Consider the following 18,745-nt stretch of genomic DNA (forward strand, 5'->3'; position numbering starts at 1 on the left):
GGTCAGCTTGCTGAACGGAATTGCATGTGGGATCAGCGAGGTCCTATACACCATTAATAACAAAGACGGCATGCATGGCTCGAAAGCCATGTCACCGGCATTATTTCTCGAACACGAAACCTAACCATTAATAAGGCTAGTAGGTTCGTGGAGAGTTTTATCGCATTAAATTCGATGCCACATCATCAATTTTATTGACAAAACAAGAAGAGAGAAGGAAAGAGTTATAGGGAATGTGATAGGAGTTTCATCACCCTAAAACTCACATGGCACAGTTACCTAGATTAGAGGCGGGCTTAGAATTGGAAGACTGGGTATTAAAAAAATTCAAAATCTATAAAAACTTAACCGTCTTGACACTATTTTTTTAGCAAAAATATTCTTAAATACCATTGATTTGTAAAAAATAATGGGTATTCAGTGAATACCCTTGAATACCCGGACCCGTCCCTGATCTCGTTTCCAGTCTTGATAAGTGTACCATAAAAACCGTAAAATTGTGCTCTGTGGCTGCCATAGCGAGGCATGCATAATGTTTCTGCCGTCCTTGCTTGGTGGGTCCATTCTTGCATTGGTCACGTAACGTCGGGAAGTTCCCTAAACCGGAGCAGCAGCAGCCTTGCATTCATCAGTTCGTCGCCATATCAACAAGACAACAACGACCGCGGATGACGGAGCAGGCGGGAGGCGGGAGGCGGGAGGCGTGGGCTTTCATCGGGCCAGGCAGGAACTCCTTCCGCCCTGTATCGTCAAGACAGCAACATTAGTGCCGTATCGATTTGCTAACCTCGAGGGACCAGGCTCAAATAAGCGCAATGGCCGCGTCGGGGTTGGAAGGAGGGAAACGGGCCTGAGCGGGCCTGAGCTTAACTCTGTTAAAAGCACGATTGCCCCGGGTTGGTTGGTGGACTAGGCGTGGGCTCTCTCTCGGCCCATACCGATGACGACATCCGAAACTCTGGGCCCCTCCCACGCAGCTGGGCTCCTGTCTGAGTGGCAAGGCCTCCGTGTGCCGTGGAGCCTGCTTCTTCTTCTCGTGGGGCAGCGTTGGGCTCGACCCAGCCCTCCTTCCAACTCCACCCCCAACCCTTTTTGTTTTTTCTCTCTGCGCTTGTACCACGTCAGGCCAAATGGCCACAGTGCAGACAACAAGAGATAAAGATCTTTCACAGTAAAGCAAGAAAACAAACCTTGCAAGTGCAAGTTGTCCTCCACATGAGCGCACTCGTATGGTAGTAAAAGTGTTGGCGGAGCAACACCTCTAGCTCTTTCTCTAAAGAAGAAAAGAAACAGAGCGCATTCATTCCTAAATTGCTATGAATACAAGCGTGCGCGCATTCAGCGGTAATGCACGTTTCTCCAATCTTTTCTCTACCATGTGCATGAACGCGCACGCGTGTGTATGATGTGAGTGTTGTGTGCGTCCTTGTATGTACCCTTAAAAAGATCCCCAAACAATTTCAGAAATCTCTTTGCGGCGTGATGCCAAAAGAGGAATACGAGATGCCTTTTTGATCTCTCTGAACACCTGGTGGACGTGTGTGCAAAAACCGAGCCTAGCTAAGATGCAGCGGCCGAACACAGTTGGGCGTGAGATCACAATGCAAACGGCGGACGGGCGGAGGGATAGTTCCACGGCTATCCCATCTCCATTTTCCGGCAAAGGGGACGGAGCAACTTGCGGGGGGCTATACATGTGTGACTCCACGAGGCTTACAGATTTTAGATCAGTGGCGTCCCGGTTGCTCTACGATCTAGTTGCTATCGTCTTCGCAAATCTCTGCTGGATTGAAACCGGGTCAATGTCGACGATCGAGAGAGAGATGGCCGTAGCTCGCATTGCAATCTCGTGAAAAGCGAGAGACCTTTGCGACGGCGTTGCCTTTTGTCCGCCACACTAATCCAACAAAGCAAGTCCACGTAAAAGCCATTCTAAAGCTTGACGACGATAGGTAACGACAAGACACACTCAAGAAACAGATATGCACAAAAAAATGCACTACCTCTGTTCTAAAATATAATAAGTTTTTGACCACCTCTGTCACTAAATATAACAACTTTTTGACCAAGTCAAAGTTAAATATTTTTCATCTTTGACCAATAATATCTCAAAAAATAATTATTTTTAAATAGAAAAGGTTATATGTTGGTTTCATTATGAACAAACTAATATCACTTTTATATCATCAATCTTTATATTCTTTTTACCATCTACGGTCAAAGTTTAAAAGGTTTGGTTTGCACAAACCTAAAAATAGCTATATTTTGAGATAGAGGTAGTAGGAAGAAAAAATCAGTTGGCACTAAAATCATGGATTACAGGATAGGTAGTGAGCATAGCTCAGTTACAAATGTGACAGTAGTAATATCTGAACCGCCAAAGTTCAATTCCTCCACACCTCAATTTTAAGTGCCTATTTCTTCTCTCTAATCTAATTTTTAGTGGTGTAATTAAATCACCACCTAGTTCCTTCAAGATTGGATTTCGAGCGGCAGCAGGACAAGAAAATGACAGAGTAAAATTGCTGTATCCAGCCTCCCAGAAGCAGAGCAACAAGCCCATAGTTGAGCTTCAGATCATGCATGACACGGACGCTGGATGTTCCTTTGCCGCGGCCGTCTCCATTGGCGACGACGGGGAGCAACTCGTAACATTGCAGCCTAACTTTATTAGTAGCGTCCCTGTTGCTTGCAACTGCAGAGTTGCAATGCAGTCGCTTTCACCTTCAGAAATCTCCACCGGATTTATTTAAGCCGGGTCAAGGTCCACGAGAAAGATAGCGGTTGCTTGCATCGCAATCTGACTTGAATTGCAATGAAGTTAACTAGAATGTTTGGATCGCATCAAAAACTTAAGAGCACACAAAGGTCAGACCTTCTAGCACTCTACTGGCAGATATAGCTTGGCTCATTGCAAGGTATTACATACACACCACCACTCCGCTACCAAGTTCTTGCTACTTATCGTGACCGCCACCTCGAGCTTCTTGTTGGTGGTGTCGCATGGATTGTCGCGGCAGCTCCAGCCGAACGCGAGCTGCTTGCTGCATGAGAGGGAAGCGTTGCTGGCTTCAAGGAAAACATCAGCCGCGACCCTGATGGTATCGTCAAGTCGTGGCAGCGAGGGCGGAATGACTGCCGCCGGTTGATAGCATCCTCGTGCGGGCCTTCTTCCATTTTCGGAATATTTTTTAAAATTTTTTGGATATCCGACGCTTTAGTAATGGTTAGTGTTTATCAAGCGATATTAAAGGCACTTTTAGTACCAGGTCATATGACCGGTACTAATGATTGGTCTTACACTTTTAAGTAATTTTGAATAAACTGCTTTGCTGTTAGTACGTCTAAATTTATTGTGAAAATAGCTGAAAATTGCGTGACATGAATACATGAGGGAGTACTACTTTGGTCCAAACGCAGCCAAATGAAAAAGAAAAAAAAATGCTAGCGCAACGCACAACAGACATTGCATGCATGCGCTTTTCTTCAAACAAAATGAAATCCCATATATTGTGGCTTGTTGCAGCTAGCACGCGAGTGCCAAACAGAATTTTTATCAGTCATTTTATATTCTACAAAATCGGTTTGTGCGAGCTTATTACTGTGGCGAAGCTATATCCCCTCCAATTTGCTATATCCCCTCTAGGGGTGCGCATGCACCCACATCAAAATGCAAAATCGATTATTAGGAGCAACTTTTCACCATGTATAACGATCGAATACATAAACCCATGAGGTAAGTGCATCCCGTCCAATTTACTCTAGTTTCGTCACTCTGAGCATACAAATCTTTATGATCCAAATGTAGTACCTAGGTATGTGGTCATAGGACAAGGTCTACCGATCGATCGAATCTCCAACAAGCGCTCATAGCTTGTACTTGTTGTGATCGTTTGTAAAAACTTATTTAATAAAACTTATCCTCCATGCATATGTGTGAAGGAAAAACGTTGTGAACATGGTCGTCTGTCCAAACCTGGCATTCCACGTCTGTTTCCAACCCCAACCGGTCCTGCCTTGGACGAACACAACAGCTTGCCAGGCAGGTCGTTGCGCAGGGGGACCAAGATCAGACCGTGCCCAGATCCCATCTCCCAAGTTCAAACTGGCAGGTGAAATCGACCCGGCCTCCTTCCCTTCCCATGAGCTCGGCAGAAATAGGAGCACGTGTCTATTTGAATCCGAGTGACTAAACTTTAGTCATATCATATCGAATATTTGAACATATCGAATATTTAAACACCAATTAGAAGTACTAAATATAGCTAACTATAAACTACTTGCACATATGAAGACTAATTCACGAGATGAATATATTAAGTCTAATTAATCCATCATTAGCATATATTTATTGTAGCACAATATTGCCAAATTATGGACTGATTAGGCTTAATAGATTCGTCTCACGAATTAATCTCCATTTATGCAATTAGTTTTATAATTAATCTAGTAAACCCAACGAAGAAATCGTAGCTAGTCAGTGTTGGTCAACCGAACGAGATTCCACGTGGGTCCTGCAAGGTCTGAGCACTAACCTAACCTAATCTGTGTTTTGTCATCGATGGTCTACCGTGTGTGGTGGGCCGTATCTACGAACGCGCGCCGGGCGCATGGCGTTGTTTTTTGCCCCAGCATGCAATTGGGCCAGGGATTACATTAATGCCGCATCGATTTACTAACCTCGGGAGACCAGCCGTGATGAAGCCCACGGCGCCTCGGGGTCGGAAGGGGGCGATTGTGGATCGCGGGTGGGCTGAAAATGCGCCAGCTCCGGCGCCGTGCCGCTCCGATGCCTCCACCGTCACCCTCCACCACGGCCACCGCTAACCCGAACTTGTTCCTCAACTCCGGCCGAGCTGATGACGACACCGGAAATTCTGGGGAGCCTCCCACACAGCTTGGGCTCCTGACCGAGGCAACACCGATTTAATGCATGCTGGGATCGCTGCCTATAATGGACGGCGACTGCTAACGCATCCAAATGGGCTTTGCCTCAGGAAAAGGCCTCCGTACCGTGGGCCTGCTTTCTTCTCGTTGGGCAGCATTGGGCTCGACCCAGCCCCCTCCTTCCAACTCCACCCCCACTCTCTTTTTTGTTTTTCTTCCCCTGCCAGAGTCGTAGCCATCTCCGGATTTGCTTGGTTCCTGTTTGTGTGGTGAGGTCAGGCTGCCGCGTCAGCGCCTCGCCTTTGTCTGCCGGCATGACACTACACCAAAACAGCTCAATTTCGTCGTCGGCCTACGGGAAGCCGATAAAAACCACTAAATTATTTCGTCGGCTTATCCAAGCCGATGAAATTATACGTATTTTCGTCGGCCTGACGAGTACCGACGAAATAAATGTTATATTTTCGTCGGCTTGACTGAAACCGATAAAAATAAGTGTAATTTCGTCGGCATCATTTGAGCTACCCTAATAGCGGCTCCCACGTAGTTTTCTTTCTTTCTCCCTAGCCGCCGCATAGCCGCCTCAGCTCTGCCCACCGCCGCCCCCGCTGCCGCCGCCCCCGCCCGCCACGCCGCCCCTGCCCCGGCCGCCCGCCGCCGAGCTTGGGTGGAGGAGCGGTGCGGAGGAGCGGCGCGGGGTGGCCGGGCGCGGCAAGCTTGGGCGGAGGCGGCGGCGCGGGGTGGCCGAGCGCGACGAGCTCGGAGGAGCAGTGGTGCGGCCAGGCACGACGAGCTCCCTCCGCTGTCCGCCCATGCGGAGGTCGTGGCAGGAGCGGCGCGACGCGGCCGGGCACGGCGAGCTCCCCTCCACCCTCCGCCGCACGGAGGCTGGGGCAAGGGCGGCGCCGAGCCTGCGTGGTGGCCTGGGCAGGGGCGGTGCGACCCAGCCGGCACGGCGAGTTCTCTTCGCCCGCGCGGAGCCTGGGGTAAGGGGTGGCCAAGCAGCGCGCGGCGGGCGGCGCCGAGCTCCGGCGCAAGGGCCGGCGGCGCGTAGCGGGGCGGTCTGCGCGGCTTAGGCCGAGGAGCGAAGCGGGGCAGCCGGGCGTGACGAGCTCGGAGGAGCAGCGGCGCGACCAGGCACGGCGAGCTCCCTCAGCCCGCGCGGAGGCCAGGGCAGGGGCGGTGCGACGCAGCCTGGCACGGCGAGCTCCCCTCTACCCTCCGCGGAGGCCGGGGTAGGGGAGGCGCCGAGCCTGCGTGGCGGCCTGGGCAGGGGCAGTGCCTCTCTACAGATTCTTCTTCGCATGGCTGAGTACAAATCATCGGCATCATCTCTCTCTTCTTCTTCCAAAGAAGCACTAGCTAGCTCTCTCATTCCTACGAGATGCATAGCAGTAGCAGCATATCCACATCCTGCATCACTCAAGCATCTTCTCCTATCTCCTCTCATTTTTCTTCGTCGAAGCAACACTAGCTACAGTGGCTTACTTTGTTCCAATCGAATTGCATCCAAATCCAATCTCTAGCAGCAGCAACCCTCAAATCATCTCTGCTTTTCATGCCAGTTCTCTGTTCTTTTCTCAACCACACAGGAGCAACAGCAGCTGAGCAAGGCCGCAACTTCTCGTCTTCTCTCGTCCATCTCCCTCAAATCAACAACAACAGCCTTTATTGTTGTATGGCCACTGCGCCACATCCAGCAGCCTCCAATACACCGGCACTAGCACGTTCTCCGTGCTCTTCATTGCGGGCATCAACGCTTCCATGAATGATGCCCTCAACGTGTTCGATGAAATGGGTGCAAGGTATACAATTTTTCTTCCTTTTTTAATTTTTTGCGTGCTGATTTTGTACAGTCTCCATCTCTATTAGTTGTGCTGACGAAAATGCGTTTATTTTCGTCGCGTTTATTCCGTCGGCCTATTTTCTTCGGCCGACCGACGAAAATATATATTTTCGACGGTTTTCTCGCTGTTTTCGACGGTTTCTGCCGACAAAATTAAGCTGTTTTCTTGTAGCGTGATTGTGAGGAGCTAGGGCGACGCCATAGGGTAAAAATTTTTTTCCCACTAACTAAACTTAAAATTACCATATAATTTTGACAAGTTATTTTAGTCCCTGAAGGAGTGCACCATGGTTAATTGGAAACTAGCTTCGCCCCTGTGCGTAGCGGACACGAGCTTGCGTAGAGCCAGCAATGGATCTCCTCATCCTCATGTCTGATGCTGCAACTTTCACTGGATATTTCCTTTCAAAAAGAAATTCACTGGCTACAGTGACCAGAACAACGGTTCCAAGCTTCTCAGTAAGAATTCATGGCTGGTGTTCCTTATTTTTTTTTTTTTTTTGTATGCTTCCAAATTCTATTGTGACTTGTATTTTTCTGAATTTTCCTTATTGGGTTAACGTTTTGTTGCCCATTTGACACTCTTTTGCTAGAACTTCATAAGGAGGCCAATTACTTGACGTGTTAGTGCGTCTTGTGGTCACTAGTCTTTATTTGAATATTCAATCACGTAGTCAACTTGTGGTGACAACTACACTACCAAGTAATTTTCATTCTTGCCGTGTCATATAATCTCGATTAGTGCCATTTTATAGTCTACTAAATAGGTTTGGGCGAAGCTCACATGCACCCACACCAAAATGCAAAATCAACAAGCAAATTTTCACCATGTGTAATGATCAAATTCTTTTAAAAAATTGTATAACGATCAAATTCATAAACTCACAAGGCAAACGCACCCCTTCTAATTTGCTCTAGCTTCACCATTTCCAGGGTTACCAATCTTTATGATCCAAAAGTAGTACCTACGTCTGTGGTCATGAGATCAAGGTCTACCGGTCCAATCTCCGTTCCGCGTATGTGTGACGGAAAAACGCTGTCTAATTGGAACCCCATTTTTCCTTGTGTTTTCCAGCCATGCATGCTAGGTGTTACGTCGTTGTTAGTTGTTGCTCAGTTTACGTGGACCGCAACGTCTTATTCCACAACTTTATGTGGTCACCAGCCTTTGAAAATTCTCCGACGTGCTCTTCAGTCAATGAAGTTAGATAGATCTTTGGATCGCAGCAGGAATTTAAGAGCACACACAGCTCAGGCCTTCTAGCACTCTACTAGCAGATAGCTTTGCTCATTGCCAGGTACTGCATACACAGACCACACCACTTACTATGCATCCCTCCGCTGCCAAGTTCTTGCTTCTTCTCGTGGCCGCCGCCTCGAGCTTCTTGTTGGTGGCATCGCATGGACTGCCGCCGCGGCAGCTCAAGCGGAACGCGAGCTGCTTGCCGCACGAGAGGGACGCGTTGCTGGCCTTCAAGGAAAACATCACCAGCGACCCTGAAGGCATCCTCTCGTCGTGGCGACGAGGGCGGAAAGACTGCTGCCGGTGGATGGGCGTCATCTGCAGCAGCCAAACCGGCCATGTCCTCGAGCTTGATCTAAGCGATAGAAATTTGGCAGGCCAGATAAGTCCTTCCTTACTGTCTCTAGAGCATCTGGAGCACTTGGATTTAGGCGGCACATACTTATCTGGTCATGATGGTCATTTTCCCGAATTCCTGTGTTCTTTCAAAAACTTGCGATATCTCAACCTCTCGTTGTTGTCGTTTGCGAGCAGACTGCCTGCTCAACTTGGCAACCTTTCCACATTAGAATACCTTGACCTCACCGACGCATACTCTTTGCCGAGTGAGGTGCCGCCTCAGCTCGGTAACCTCTCAAACCTGCGACATCTTGATCTCGCTCATAATTATTTGTACACAACTGATATCTCATGGTTAGTTCGTCTTCATCAGCTTGAGTATCTTGAGATGGCAGGCATAAATCTAAGTACAATAGATAATTGGCTTCATGCGGTAAACATGATTCCATCTCTGAAGTCTCTCTCCCTTTCGAACTGCTCCCTTCCCAGAGCAAACCAATGGCTCACTCACATAAACCTCACAAAACTTGAGATGCTTGATTTATCCATGAACTACTTTGGGCATCCAATTGCATCCAGTTGGTTTTGGAACATAACAAGCATTCAACACCTCGGGCTAAGTTCAACCTATCTTTACGGTCCTTTCCCTGATGCACTAGGACGAATGACGTCCCTTTATTACCTGGGATTTACGAAAAATGGAAACTCAGCCACGATGGCAGTGGACTTGAAAAATCTATGTGAATTACGTACTCTGGAGCTCGATGGGAGCCTATCATCTGGGAACATAACTGAGTTCATAGAGAAGTTGCCACAATGTTCTACTAGCAAATTAGGCTGGCTAAGTTTGAAAGATAATAATATGACAGGAATAATGCCACAGGTAATGGGGCACTTAACCAGCTTAACTGCTCTTAGCCTATCTAACAACAGCATTAGTGGATCTATATCACCGGGGCTACAGAATTTCACTAGTTTGGAGGAATTATATCTCAGTTCCAACTACCTTAGTGGCCAGATACCATTGCTGCCAAGAGGCCTCAAAATGTTGGATGTCTCCGTGAACTTCTTGTCTGGGCATTTGCACTTCGGAGCTCCAAATATTGAAGTACTAATTCTATCCTCTAATAAAATTACTGGTCCTATTCCTGAAAAGTTTTGTGAGTTGCAATATCTACATGTCTTGGATTTGTCAAACAATTATTTCGCGGGAGAACTTCCTGTATGTTCTTCGATGCCATACCTACACTGCTTGCTCCTAAGTTACAACAAATTTTCTGGAAAGTTCCCATCCTTGATCCAACGCCTCTCCAATCTAACTTTGCTTGATCTTTCATGGAACAATTTCTATGGGACATTACCAATATGGATCGGACATCTGGCAGAGCTGCGATTCCTAGATCTGAGCCACAACATGTTACATGGGAGTATTCCAGCGAATATCACACATCTTAGACGACTTCAACTCTTAAATTTATCATTCAACAATATATCAGGATCAATTCCTCAGTCATTATCAAAGCTAATGGCAATGACAATAATATATCAGGATCAACCTGATTGGTACGTAGGTTGGGTAAATAATGAGTTCCTAGATATTTTGTCTGCAGTGACGAAGCATCTACAACACAAGTATGCCGCACAAAGTATTTTTTATATTGTTGACATCGACTTGTCTGTCAATCATTTAATTGGAGGAATTCCAGATGAAATAGCTTCTCTTGATGGATTGAAATACTTAAATTTGTCAAGGAATTGCTTGAGAGGAAACATTCCAAAGAATATTGGCGCTATGGAATTAGTGGAATCAGTTGACTTCTCATGGAACAGTCTTTCTGGTGAAATCCCTGCAAGCTTGTCAAACTTGACATTTTTAAGTGTCTTGGACTTGTCATATAACAATCTATCAGGAAGAATACCGTCTGGGCGTCAGCTTGAGACCGTCTACGACAACAACCCAACTATGTATGATGGGAATAATAATCTCTGCGGACCCCCTCTTCAGAGAAACTGCTCATCAGGAAATAGTGATCCTAAGCATGGTAATGAAAAGGCAAGCGGAGAGAATTCAGAATCATTGTTCTTTTACTTGGGACTTGTATCAGGGTTCGCAGTTGGCCTCTTGGGGGTGCTGTGTTCTGTACTCTTCAAGAAGCCATGAAGAATTGCTTTTATCCAGTAGCAGATTTATTGTTGTGTAATCATACATCATCATTTTAATTTGAGGCCGGCACTCTGTTGGGGTTGGATATATTAATAACATGTGGGATTGCATGTGGTCAGGTTGCTGAACGGAATTGCATGTGGGATCAGCGAGGTCGTACACCATTAATAACATAGACGGCATGCATGGCTGGAAAGCCACGTCACCAGCATTATTTCTCGAACACGAAACCTAACCATTAATAAGGCTAGTAGGTTCATGGAGAGTTTTATCACATTAAATTCGAAAATACCATATCATCAATTTTGCTGACAAAACGAGAATAGAGAAGGAAAGAGTTATAGGGGATGCGAGAGGAGTTTCATTGCCTAAAACTCACGTGGCACAGTTACCTAGTTCAGAGGCGGGCTCAGAATTGGAAGACTGGATATTCAAAAATTTAAAATCTATAACAACTTAACCGTTTCAACACTATTTTTTAGCAAAAATATTCTTAAATACTATTGATTTGTAAAAAATAATGGGTATTCAGTGAATACCCTTGAATATCCTCACCCGTCTCTGATCTGGTTTCCAGTCTTGATAAGTGAACTATAAAACTGTACACTGAGACCGGCATAACAAGACATGCATAATGTTTCTGCCGTCCTTGCTTGATGGGTCCATTCTTGCATTGGTCACGTCACGTCGGGAAGTTCCCTAAACCGGAGCAGCACCCACCTTGCATTCATCAGTTCGTCACTGTATCAACAAGACAACAACGACCACGGATAACGGAGCAGGCGGGAGGCGGGAGGCGGGAGGCGTGGGCTTTCATCGGGCCAGGCAGGAACTCCTTCCTCCCTGTATCGTCAAGACAGCAACATTACTGCCGTATCGGTTTGCTAACCTCAGGAGACCAGGCTCAAATAAGCGCAACGCGGCCCACCCGTCGGGGTTGGAAGGAGGGAAACGGGCCTGAGCTTAACGCTGTTAAAAGCGCGATTGCCTCGCGTTGGTTGGTGGACTAGGCGTGGGCTCGTTGGCTCTCTCTCGGCCCATACCGATGACGACATCCAAAACTCTGGGCCCCTCCCACGCAGCTGAGCTCCTGTCTGAGAGGCAAGGCCTCCGTGTGCCGTGGAGCCTGCTTCTTCTTCTCGTGGGGCAGCGTTGGGCTCGATCCAGCCCTCCTTCCAACTCCACCCCAACCCTTTTTGTTTCTTTTTCTCTGCGCTTGTACCACGTCAGGCCAAATGGCCACAGTGCAGACAACAAGAGAGAAAAGATCTTTCACAGTAAAGCAAGAAAAGAAACCTTGCAAGTGCAAGTTGTCCTCCACATGAGCGCACTCATATGGTAGTAAAAGTGTTGGCGGAGCAACACCTCTAGCTCTTTCTCCAAAGAAGAAAAGAAACAGAGCGCATTCATTCCTACATTGCTATGAATACATGCGTGCGCGCGTTCAACGGTAATGCACTTTCTCCAATCTTTTCTCTACCATGTGTATGAACGCGCACGCGCGCGTATGATGTGAGTGTTGTGTGCGTCCTTGTATGTACCCTTAAAAAAGAACCCCAAACAATTTCAAAAACCTCTTTGCGGGATGATGCCAAAAGAGGAATACGATATGCCCTTTTGATCTCTCCGAACACCTGGTGGACGTGTGTGCAAAAACCAAGCCTAGCTAAGATGCAGCGCCCGAACACAGTTGGGCGTGAGATCACGATGCAGACGGCGGACGGGCAGAGGGATAGTTCCACGGCCATCCCCATCTCCATTTTGCGGCGAAGGGGACGGAGCAACTTGCGGGGGCCATACATGTGTGACTCCATGAGGCTTACAGATTTTAGATCAGTGGCGTCCTGGTTGCTCTATGATCTAGTTGCTATCGTCTTCGCAAATCTCTGCTGGATTGAAACCGGGTCAATGTCGACGATCGAGAGAGAGATGGCCGTAGCTCGCATCGCAATCTCGTGAAAAGCAAAAGACCTTTGCGACGGCGCTGCCTTTTGTCCGCCACGCTAATCCAACAAAGCAACTCCACGGAAAAGCCATTCTAAAGCTTGACGACGATTGGTAACAACAAGACACACTCAAGAAACAGATATGCACAGAAAAATGTACTACCTCTGCTCTAAAATATAACAATTTTTTACCACCTCTGTTACAAAATATGACAACTTTATGACCAAGTCAAAGTTAAATATTTTCATCTTTGACCAATAATATCTCAAAAAATAATAACTTTTAAATAGAAAAGGTTATATATTGGTTTCATTATGAACAAACTAATATCACTTTTATATCATCAATCTTTATATTCTTTTTACCATCTGCGGTCAAAGTTTAAAAGGTTTGGTTTGAACAAACCTAAAAATAGCTATATTTTGAGTCAGAGGTAGTAGGATGAAAAAAATCAGTTGGCACTAGAATCATGGATAACAGGATAGGAAGTGAGCATAGCTCAGTTACAAATGTGACAGTAGTAATATCTGAACCGCCAAAGTTCAATTCCTCCACACCTCAATTTTAAGTGCCTATTTCTTCTCTCTAATCTAATTTTTAGTGGTGTAATTAAATCACCACCTAGTTCCTTCAAGATTGGATTTCGAGCGGCAGCAGAACAAGAAAATGACAAAGTAAAATTGCTGTATCCAGCCTTCCAGAAGCAGAGCAACAAGCCCATAGTTGAGCTTCAGATCATGCATGACACGGACGCTGGATGTTTCTTTGCCCCGGCCGTCTCCAATGGCGACGACGGGGAGCAACTTGTAACGTTGCAGCCTAACTTTGTTAGTAGCGTCCCTGTTGCTTGCAACTGCAAAGCTGCAATGCAGTCGCTTTCGCCTTCAGAAATCTCCACCTCATTTATTTAAACCGGGTCAAGGTCCACGAGAGAGAAAGATAGCGGTTGCTTGCATCGCAATCTGACTTGAATTGGCGGGGAGCTGCAGGCGAGGAAAATGATAGGTGATTAATTATTAATCAAGTCCGTCTTCACATACAGAGCCTGCTCGCATCTTCACGCCGTCTTCACATACAGAGCCTGCTTGGTTACCGCCACCGGACACCACTCGCCACGCACGTGCTGCATGGCGAGTGGTGGCCGGTAACCAGGCCCATACTTCCCTGATTAATCAGTGATGTGGTTCTCTCCAAGAGCACAACTACGTTAATTTGGCCTTGAGATCTCTTCTACGTTTTCCTTTTTTGATCATCGTTTTGTTTTTTGTCATAACTTTTTATGGTGGTGATGTTGTGATCACATCTAATATATATGGGTGATAAATCAATCTACTGTTCCCATAGATATATATATATATATATATATATATATATATATACACACACACACACAAAGCGCACTTTTTGTCATAACTTTTTAGATAAGAAAATGTAGCATATTAGTTCCTTTTCAGAGCTGAGATGCTGCATTTTTTATCTTTTTTCAGATAGCCACTGATGAGCACCTACTATTGCCAAGGCATGAGAATCAAATGCCCCCCTTAATTTTCGAGGAGATGCGAGAACAAATGGGGAGGGCCCTCCCATGTCCCATATCATGAGATCGAGATTAAGAAACCCCGCCCATCCAATCCAACAGCCGCCAGATTCCAGCCAGACCTAACTATTAATAACATAGACGGCATGCATGGCTCGAAAGTCACGTCACCAGCATTATTTCTCGAACACGAAACCTAACCATTAATAAGGCTAGTAGGTTCTTAGAGAGTTTTATTGCATTAAATTCGATGCCACATCATCAATTTTACTGACAAAACCAGAAGAGAGAAGAAAAGAGTTATAGGGAATGTGAGAGGAGTTTCATCACCCTAAAACTCACGTGGCACAGTTACCTAGTTTAGAGGCGGGCTTAGAATTGGAAGACTGGGTATTCAAAAATTCAAAATCTATAAAAACGTAACCGTCTCAACACTATTTTTTAGCAAAAATATTCTTAAATACCATTGATTTGTAAAAAATAATGGGTATTCAGTGAATACCCTTGAATATCCTCACCCGTCCCTGATCTGGTTTCCATTTTTGATAAGTGTACCATAAAAACTATATTATAAAACTTTGCACTGAGACTGGCATAACGAGGCATGCATAATGTTTCTGCCTTCCTTGCTCGGTCGGTTCATTCTTGTGTTGGTCACGTCACGTCGGGAAGTTCCCTAAACCGGAGCAGCAGCCACCTTGCATTCATCATTTCGTCGTCGTATCAACAAGACAACAACTACCGCGGATGACGGAGTAGTCGGGAGGCGGGAGGCGTGGGCTTTCATCGGGCCAGGCATGAACTCCTTCCTCCCTGTCTCGTCAAGACAGCAACACTAGTGCCGTATCGGTTTGCTAACCTCGGGGGACCAGGATCAAATAAGCGCAACACGGCCCACCCGTCAAGGTTGGAAGGAGGGAAACGGGCCTGAGCTTAACGCCGTTAAAAGCGCGATTGCCCCGGGTTGTTTGGTGGACTAGGCGTGGGCTCTCTCTCGGCCCATACCGATGACGACATCCGAAACTCTGGGCCCCTCCCACGCAGCTGGGCTCCTGTCTGAGAGGCAAGGCCTCCGTGTGCCGTGGAGCCCCTGCTTCTTCTTCTCGTGGGGCAGCGTTGGGCTCGACCCAGCCCTCCTTCCAACTCCACCCCCAACCCTTTTTGTTTTTTTTCTCTTTGCGCTTGTACCACGTCAGGCCAAATGGCCACGGTGCAGACAACAAGAGATAAAGATCTTTCACAGTAAAGCAAGAAAACAAACCTTGCAAGTGCAAGTTGTCCTCCACATGAGCGCACTCATATGGTAGTAAAAGTGTTGGCAGAGCAACACCTCTAGCTAAACAGAGCGCATCCATTCCTAAATTGCTATGAATACAAGCGTGCGCGCGTTCAGCGCTAATGCAGGTTTCTCCAATCTTTTCTCTACCATGTGTATGAACGCGCAGGCGCGTGTATGATGTGAGTGTTGTGTGCGTCCTTGTATGTACCCTTAAAAAGATCCCCAAACAATTTCAGAAACCTCTTTGCGGGGTGATGCCAAAAGAGGAATAAGAGATGCCCTTTTGATCTCTCCGAACACCTATACCTGGTGGACGTGTGTGCAAAAATCGAGCCTAGCTAAGATGCAGCGGCCGAACACAGTTGGGCGTGAGATCATGATGGAGACGGCGGACGGGTGGACGGATAGTCCCATGGTCAGAACACAGTTGGGCGTGAGATCACGATGCAGACGGCGGACAGGCGGAGGGATAGTTCCACGGCCATCCCCATCTCCATTTTCCGGCGAAGGGGACGGAGCAACTTGCGGAGGGCCATACATGTGTGACTCCATGAGGCTTACAGATTTTAGATCAGTGGCGTCCCGGTTGCTCTACGATCTAGTCGATATCGTCTTCGCAAATATCTGCTGGATTGAAACCGGGTCAATGTCGACGATCCAGAGAGAGATGGCTGTAGCTCGCATTGCAATCTCGTGAAAAGCAAGAGACCTTTGCGACGGCGCTGCCTTTTGTCCGCCACGCTAATCCAACAAAGCAACTCCATGTAAAAGCCATTCTAAAGCTTGACGACGATAGGTAACGACAAGACACACTCAAGAAACAGATATGCACATCGCAATGGGTACAACAGGTACTCTCACATCTCTTCTCTTGTTCTCCGTTCTCCCCAATTTACCCCAACCCCAGGGACTATTTAGCTGATTCGTTTTCACTGCAAAAATTGGTAGTGCTATTTAGTTGTTTATGCGTACGGATGGTGATGAGTCATGCTCCAAATGTTCATTTATAATTCAACTCGGTATTTTTACCACTCCTAGTTTAAAAATATGTAAAATATAAGTTCAACTCTTTTTAAGTTTGATCTTTAAAGTTTTAGATCATTTATCATCCCTATGTATATATACATGGTAGTAGGACTGTTGACAATTTAGACGAAATCCACCTCGATTTGGAGTTTTTCTACTTCCTCCGTAAAAAAAGTGCAACTCATTTTTCAAGAAGTCAAATAATTTCAAATTTGATCAAGTCTGTACAGAAAATTATTAGCATTTATATCTCCAAATAGATTTAGTATGAAAATAAATTACATGATTGGACTGTCTAATGATACTTACTGTATAATATAATATTAATATTTATTTTATATAAATTAGATTAAATTTAAAATTATTTGACTTCTCGGAAAGCGTAAGTTGTATTTTTCTTGAACGGAGGGGTTAGGTATCTACGGAGCTCCAAAATATAGTATCCGGGGGCCAGCATCTAGCATGTATTCAATTTGCTTCACCCTGCTTGGTGCATGCCTCCTTCTTTTGCCGTTGTTGGATTGGATATCAGCTCGACCAGATGATCGCACTCTCTGATCTTCCCGAGCCTCGTCGTCCTTCTTCCTAGCAAACCCAACGAAGAAATCATAGCTAGTCAGTGTTGGTCAACCGAATGAGATTCCACGTGGGTCTTGCAAGGTCTGAGCACTAACCTAACCTAATCTGTGTTTTGTCGTCGATGGTCTACCGTATGTGGTGGGCTGTATCTACGAACACGCGCCGGGCGCACGACGTCGTTTTTGGGCCCATCATGCAATTGGGCCAGGGATTACATTAGTGCCGCATCGATTTACTAACCACGGGGGACCAGCCGTGACGAAGCCCACGGCGCCTCGGGGTTGGAAGGGGGCGATTGTGGATCATGGGTGGGCCGAACGCGCCGGCTCCGGAGTCGTGCCGCTCCGATGCCTCCACCGTCACCCTCCACCATGGCCACCGCTATCCCGAACTTCTTCTTCAACTCCGGCCGAGCTGATGACGACACCGGAAATGCATGCTAGGATCGCTGCCTATAATGGACGGTGACCGCTAACGCATCCAAATGGGCTTTGCCTCGGGGAAAAGGCCTCCGTACCGTGGGCCTGCTTTCTTCTCGTTGGGCAGCGTTGGGCTCGACCCAGCCCCCTCCTTCCAACTTCACCTCCACTCTCCTTTTTTGTTTTTTCCCTGCCGGAGTCGTAGCCATCTCCGGATTTGCTTTGTTCCTGTTTGTGTGGTGAGGTCAGGCTGCTGCGTCAGCGCCTCGCCTTTGTCTGCCGGCATGATTGTGCATAGCCAGGGGCGACGCCACGTTAAGTCTGCCCAGGGTAAATTTTTTTTGCCACTAATTAAACTTAAAATTATCATATAATTCTAAGAAGTTATTTTAGTCCCTGAAGGAGTGCACCATGGTCAATTGGAAACTAGCTTCGCCCCTGTGCGTAGCGGACACGAGCTTGCGTAGAGCCAGCAATGGATCTCCTCATCCTCATTTCCCATGCTGCAGCTTTCACTGGATATTTCCTTTCAAAAAAAAAATCACTGGCTACAGTGACCAGCAGGGCAACGGTTCCAAGCTTCTCAGTACAGAATCATTGTTGCGGTATACTATATATCCTTTCTCCGTACTGTATCCAGCTGAAATGCTTCCAAAATTCTATTGTGACTTGTATTTTTCCGAATTTTCCTTAGTGGGTTAACTTTTTGTTGCCCATTTGACACGCTTTTGCTAGAATTTCATAAGGCCAATTACTTGACGTGTTAGTGCGTCTTGTATTTACGTTCCTTTGCCACCTCTAGTTACATTGTTGTATGTGTGATTATTCAGTTTTATGTGGACCATACATGGCATTCCAGAACTTGTGGTCACCGGTCTTTATTTGAATATTCAACCACGTAGTCAACTTGTGGTGACAACTACACTACCAAGTAATTTTCATTCTTGCCGTGTCATATAATCTCACATGCACCCACACCAAAATGCAAAATCAACAAGCAAATTTTCACCATGTATAATGATCAAATTCTCCTAAAAAATTGTATAACGATCAAATTCATAAACCCACAAGGCAAGCGCACCCCCTTCTAATTTGCTCTAGCTTCACCATTTGCAGGGTTACAAATCTTTATGATCCAATCTCCTACGAGCATTTATAGATGTGAGTATAACTGACTGCGTGAAGATCCCTGTTATGATCATTTATAGAAAAAAGTATTTAACAAAACTTATCTTCTCCGTGTATGTGTGATGGAAAAACGCTGTCTAATTGGAACCCCATTTTTCCTTGTGTTTTCCAGCCATGCATGCTAGTGTTACGTCGTTGTTAGTTGTTGCTCAGTTTACGTGGACCGCAACGTCTTATTCCACAACTTTATGTGGTCACCAGCCTTTGAAATTCTCCGACGTGCTCTTCAGTCAATGAAATTTGCTAGATCTTTGGATCGCAGCAGGAATTTAAGAGCACACACAGCTCAGA

General features: G+C 46.3%; 1 protein-coding gene across 3 annotated transcripts; it reads left to right on the forward strand.

Annotated features, from left to right (window-relative positions):
* The first annotated feature begins 5,421 nt into the window (after positions 1-5,421).
* LOC112886128 (receptor-like protein EIX2) lies at positions 5,422-10,597 on the forward strand. 3 transcript variants are annotated; one of them, XM_025951921.1, is made up of 3 exons: positions 5,450-6,199; positions 6,480-6,692; positions 7,667-10,597. In XM_025951921.1, the coding sequence occupies exon 3, from the start codon at positions 8,062-8,064 to the stop codon at positions 10,474-10,476; it is 2,415 nt and encodes an 804-aa protein (XP_025807706.1). In that variant the 5' UTR covers positions 5,450-6,199; positions 6,480-6,692; positions 7,667-8,061; the 3' UTR covers positions 10,477-10,597. The 3 variants fall into 3 exon arrangements, 1 of the variants encoding a protein (XP_025807706.1); XR_003227335.1 differs by lacking the exon at positions 7,667-10,597 and adding an exon at positions 7,003-7,163 and having other exon boundaries at positions 5,422-6,692; XR_003227340.1 differs by lacking the exon at positions 7,667-10,597 and adding an exon at positions 7,012-7,163 and having other exon boundaries at positions 5,422-6,692.
* The last annotated feature ends 8,148 nt before the right edge of the window (positions 10,598-18,745 follow it).

Source organism: Panicum hallii, chromosome 1 (assembly GCF_002211085.1).
Source record: "Panicum hallii strain FIL2 chromosome 1, PHallii_v3.1, whole genome shotgun sequence".
NCBI classification, from domain to species: Eukaryota; Viridiplantae; Streptophyta; class Magnoliopsida; order Poales; family Poaceae; genus Panicum; species Panicum hallii.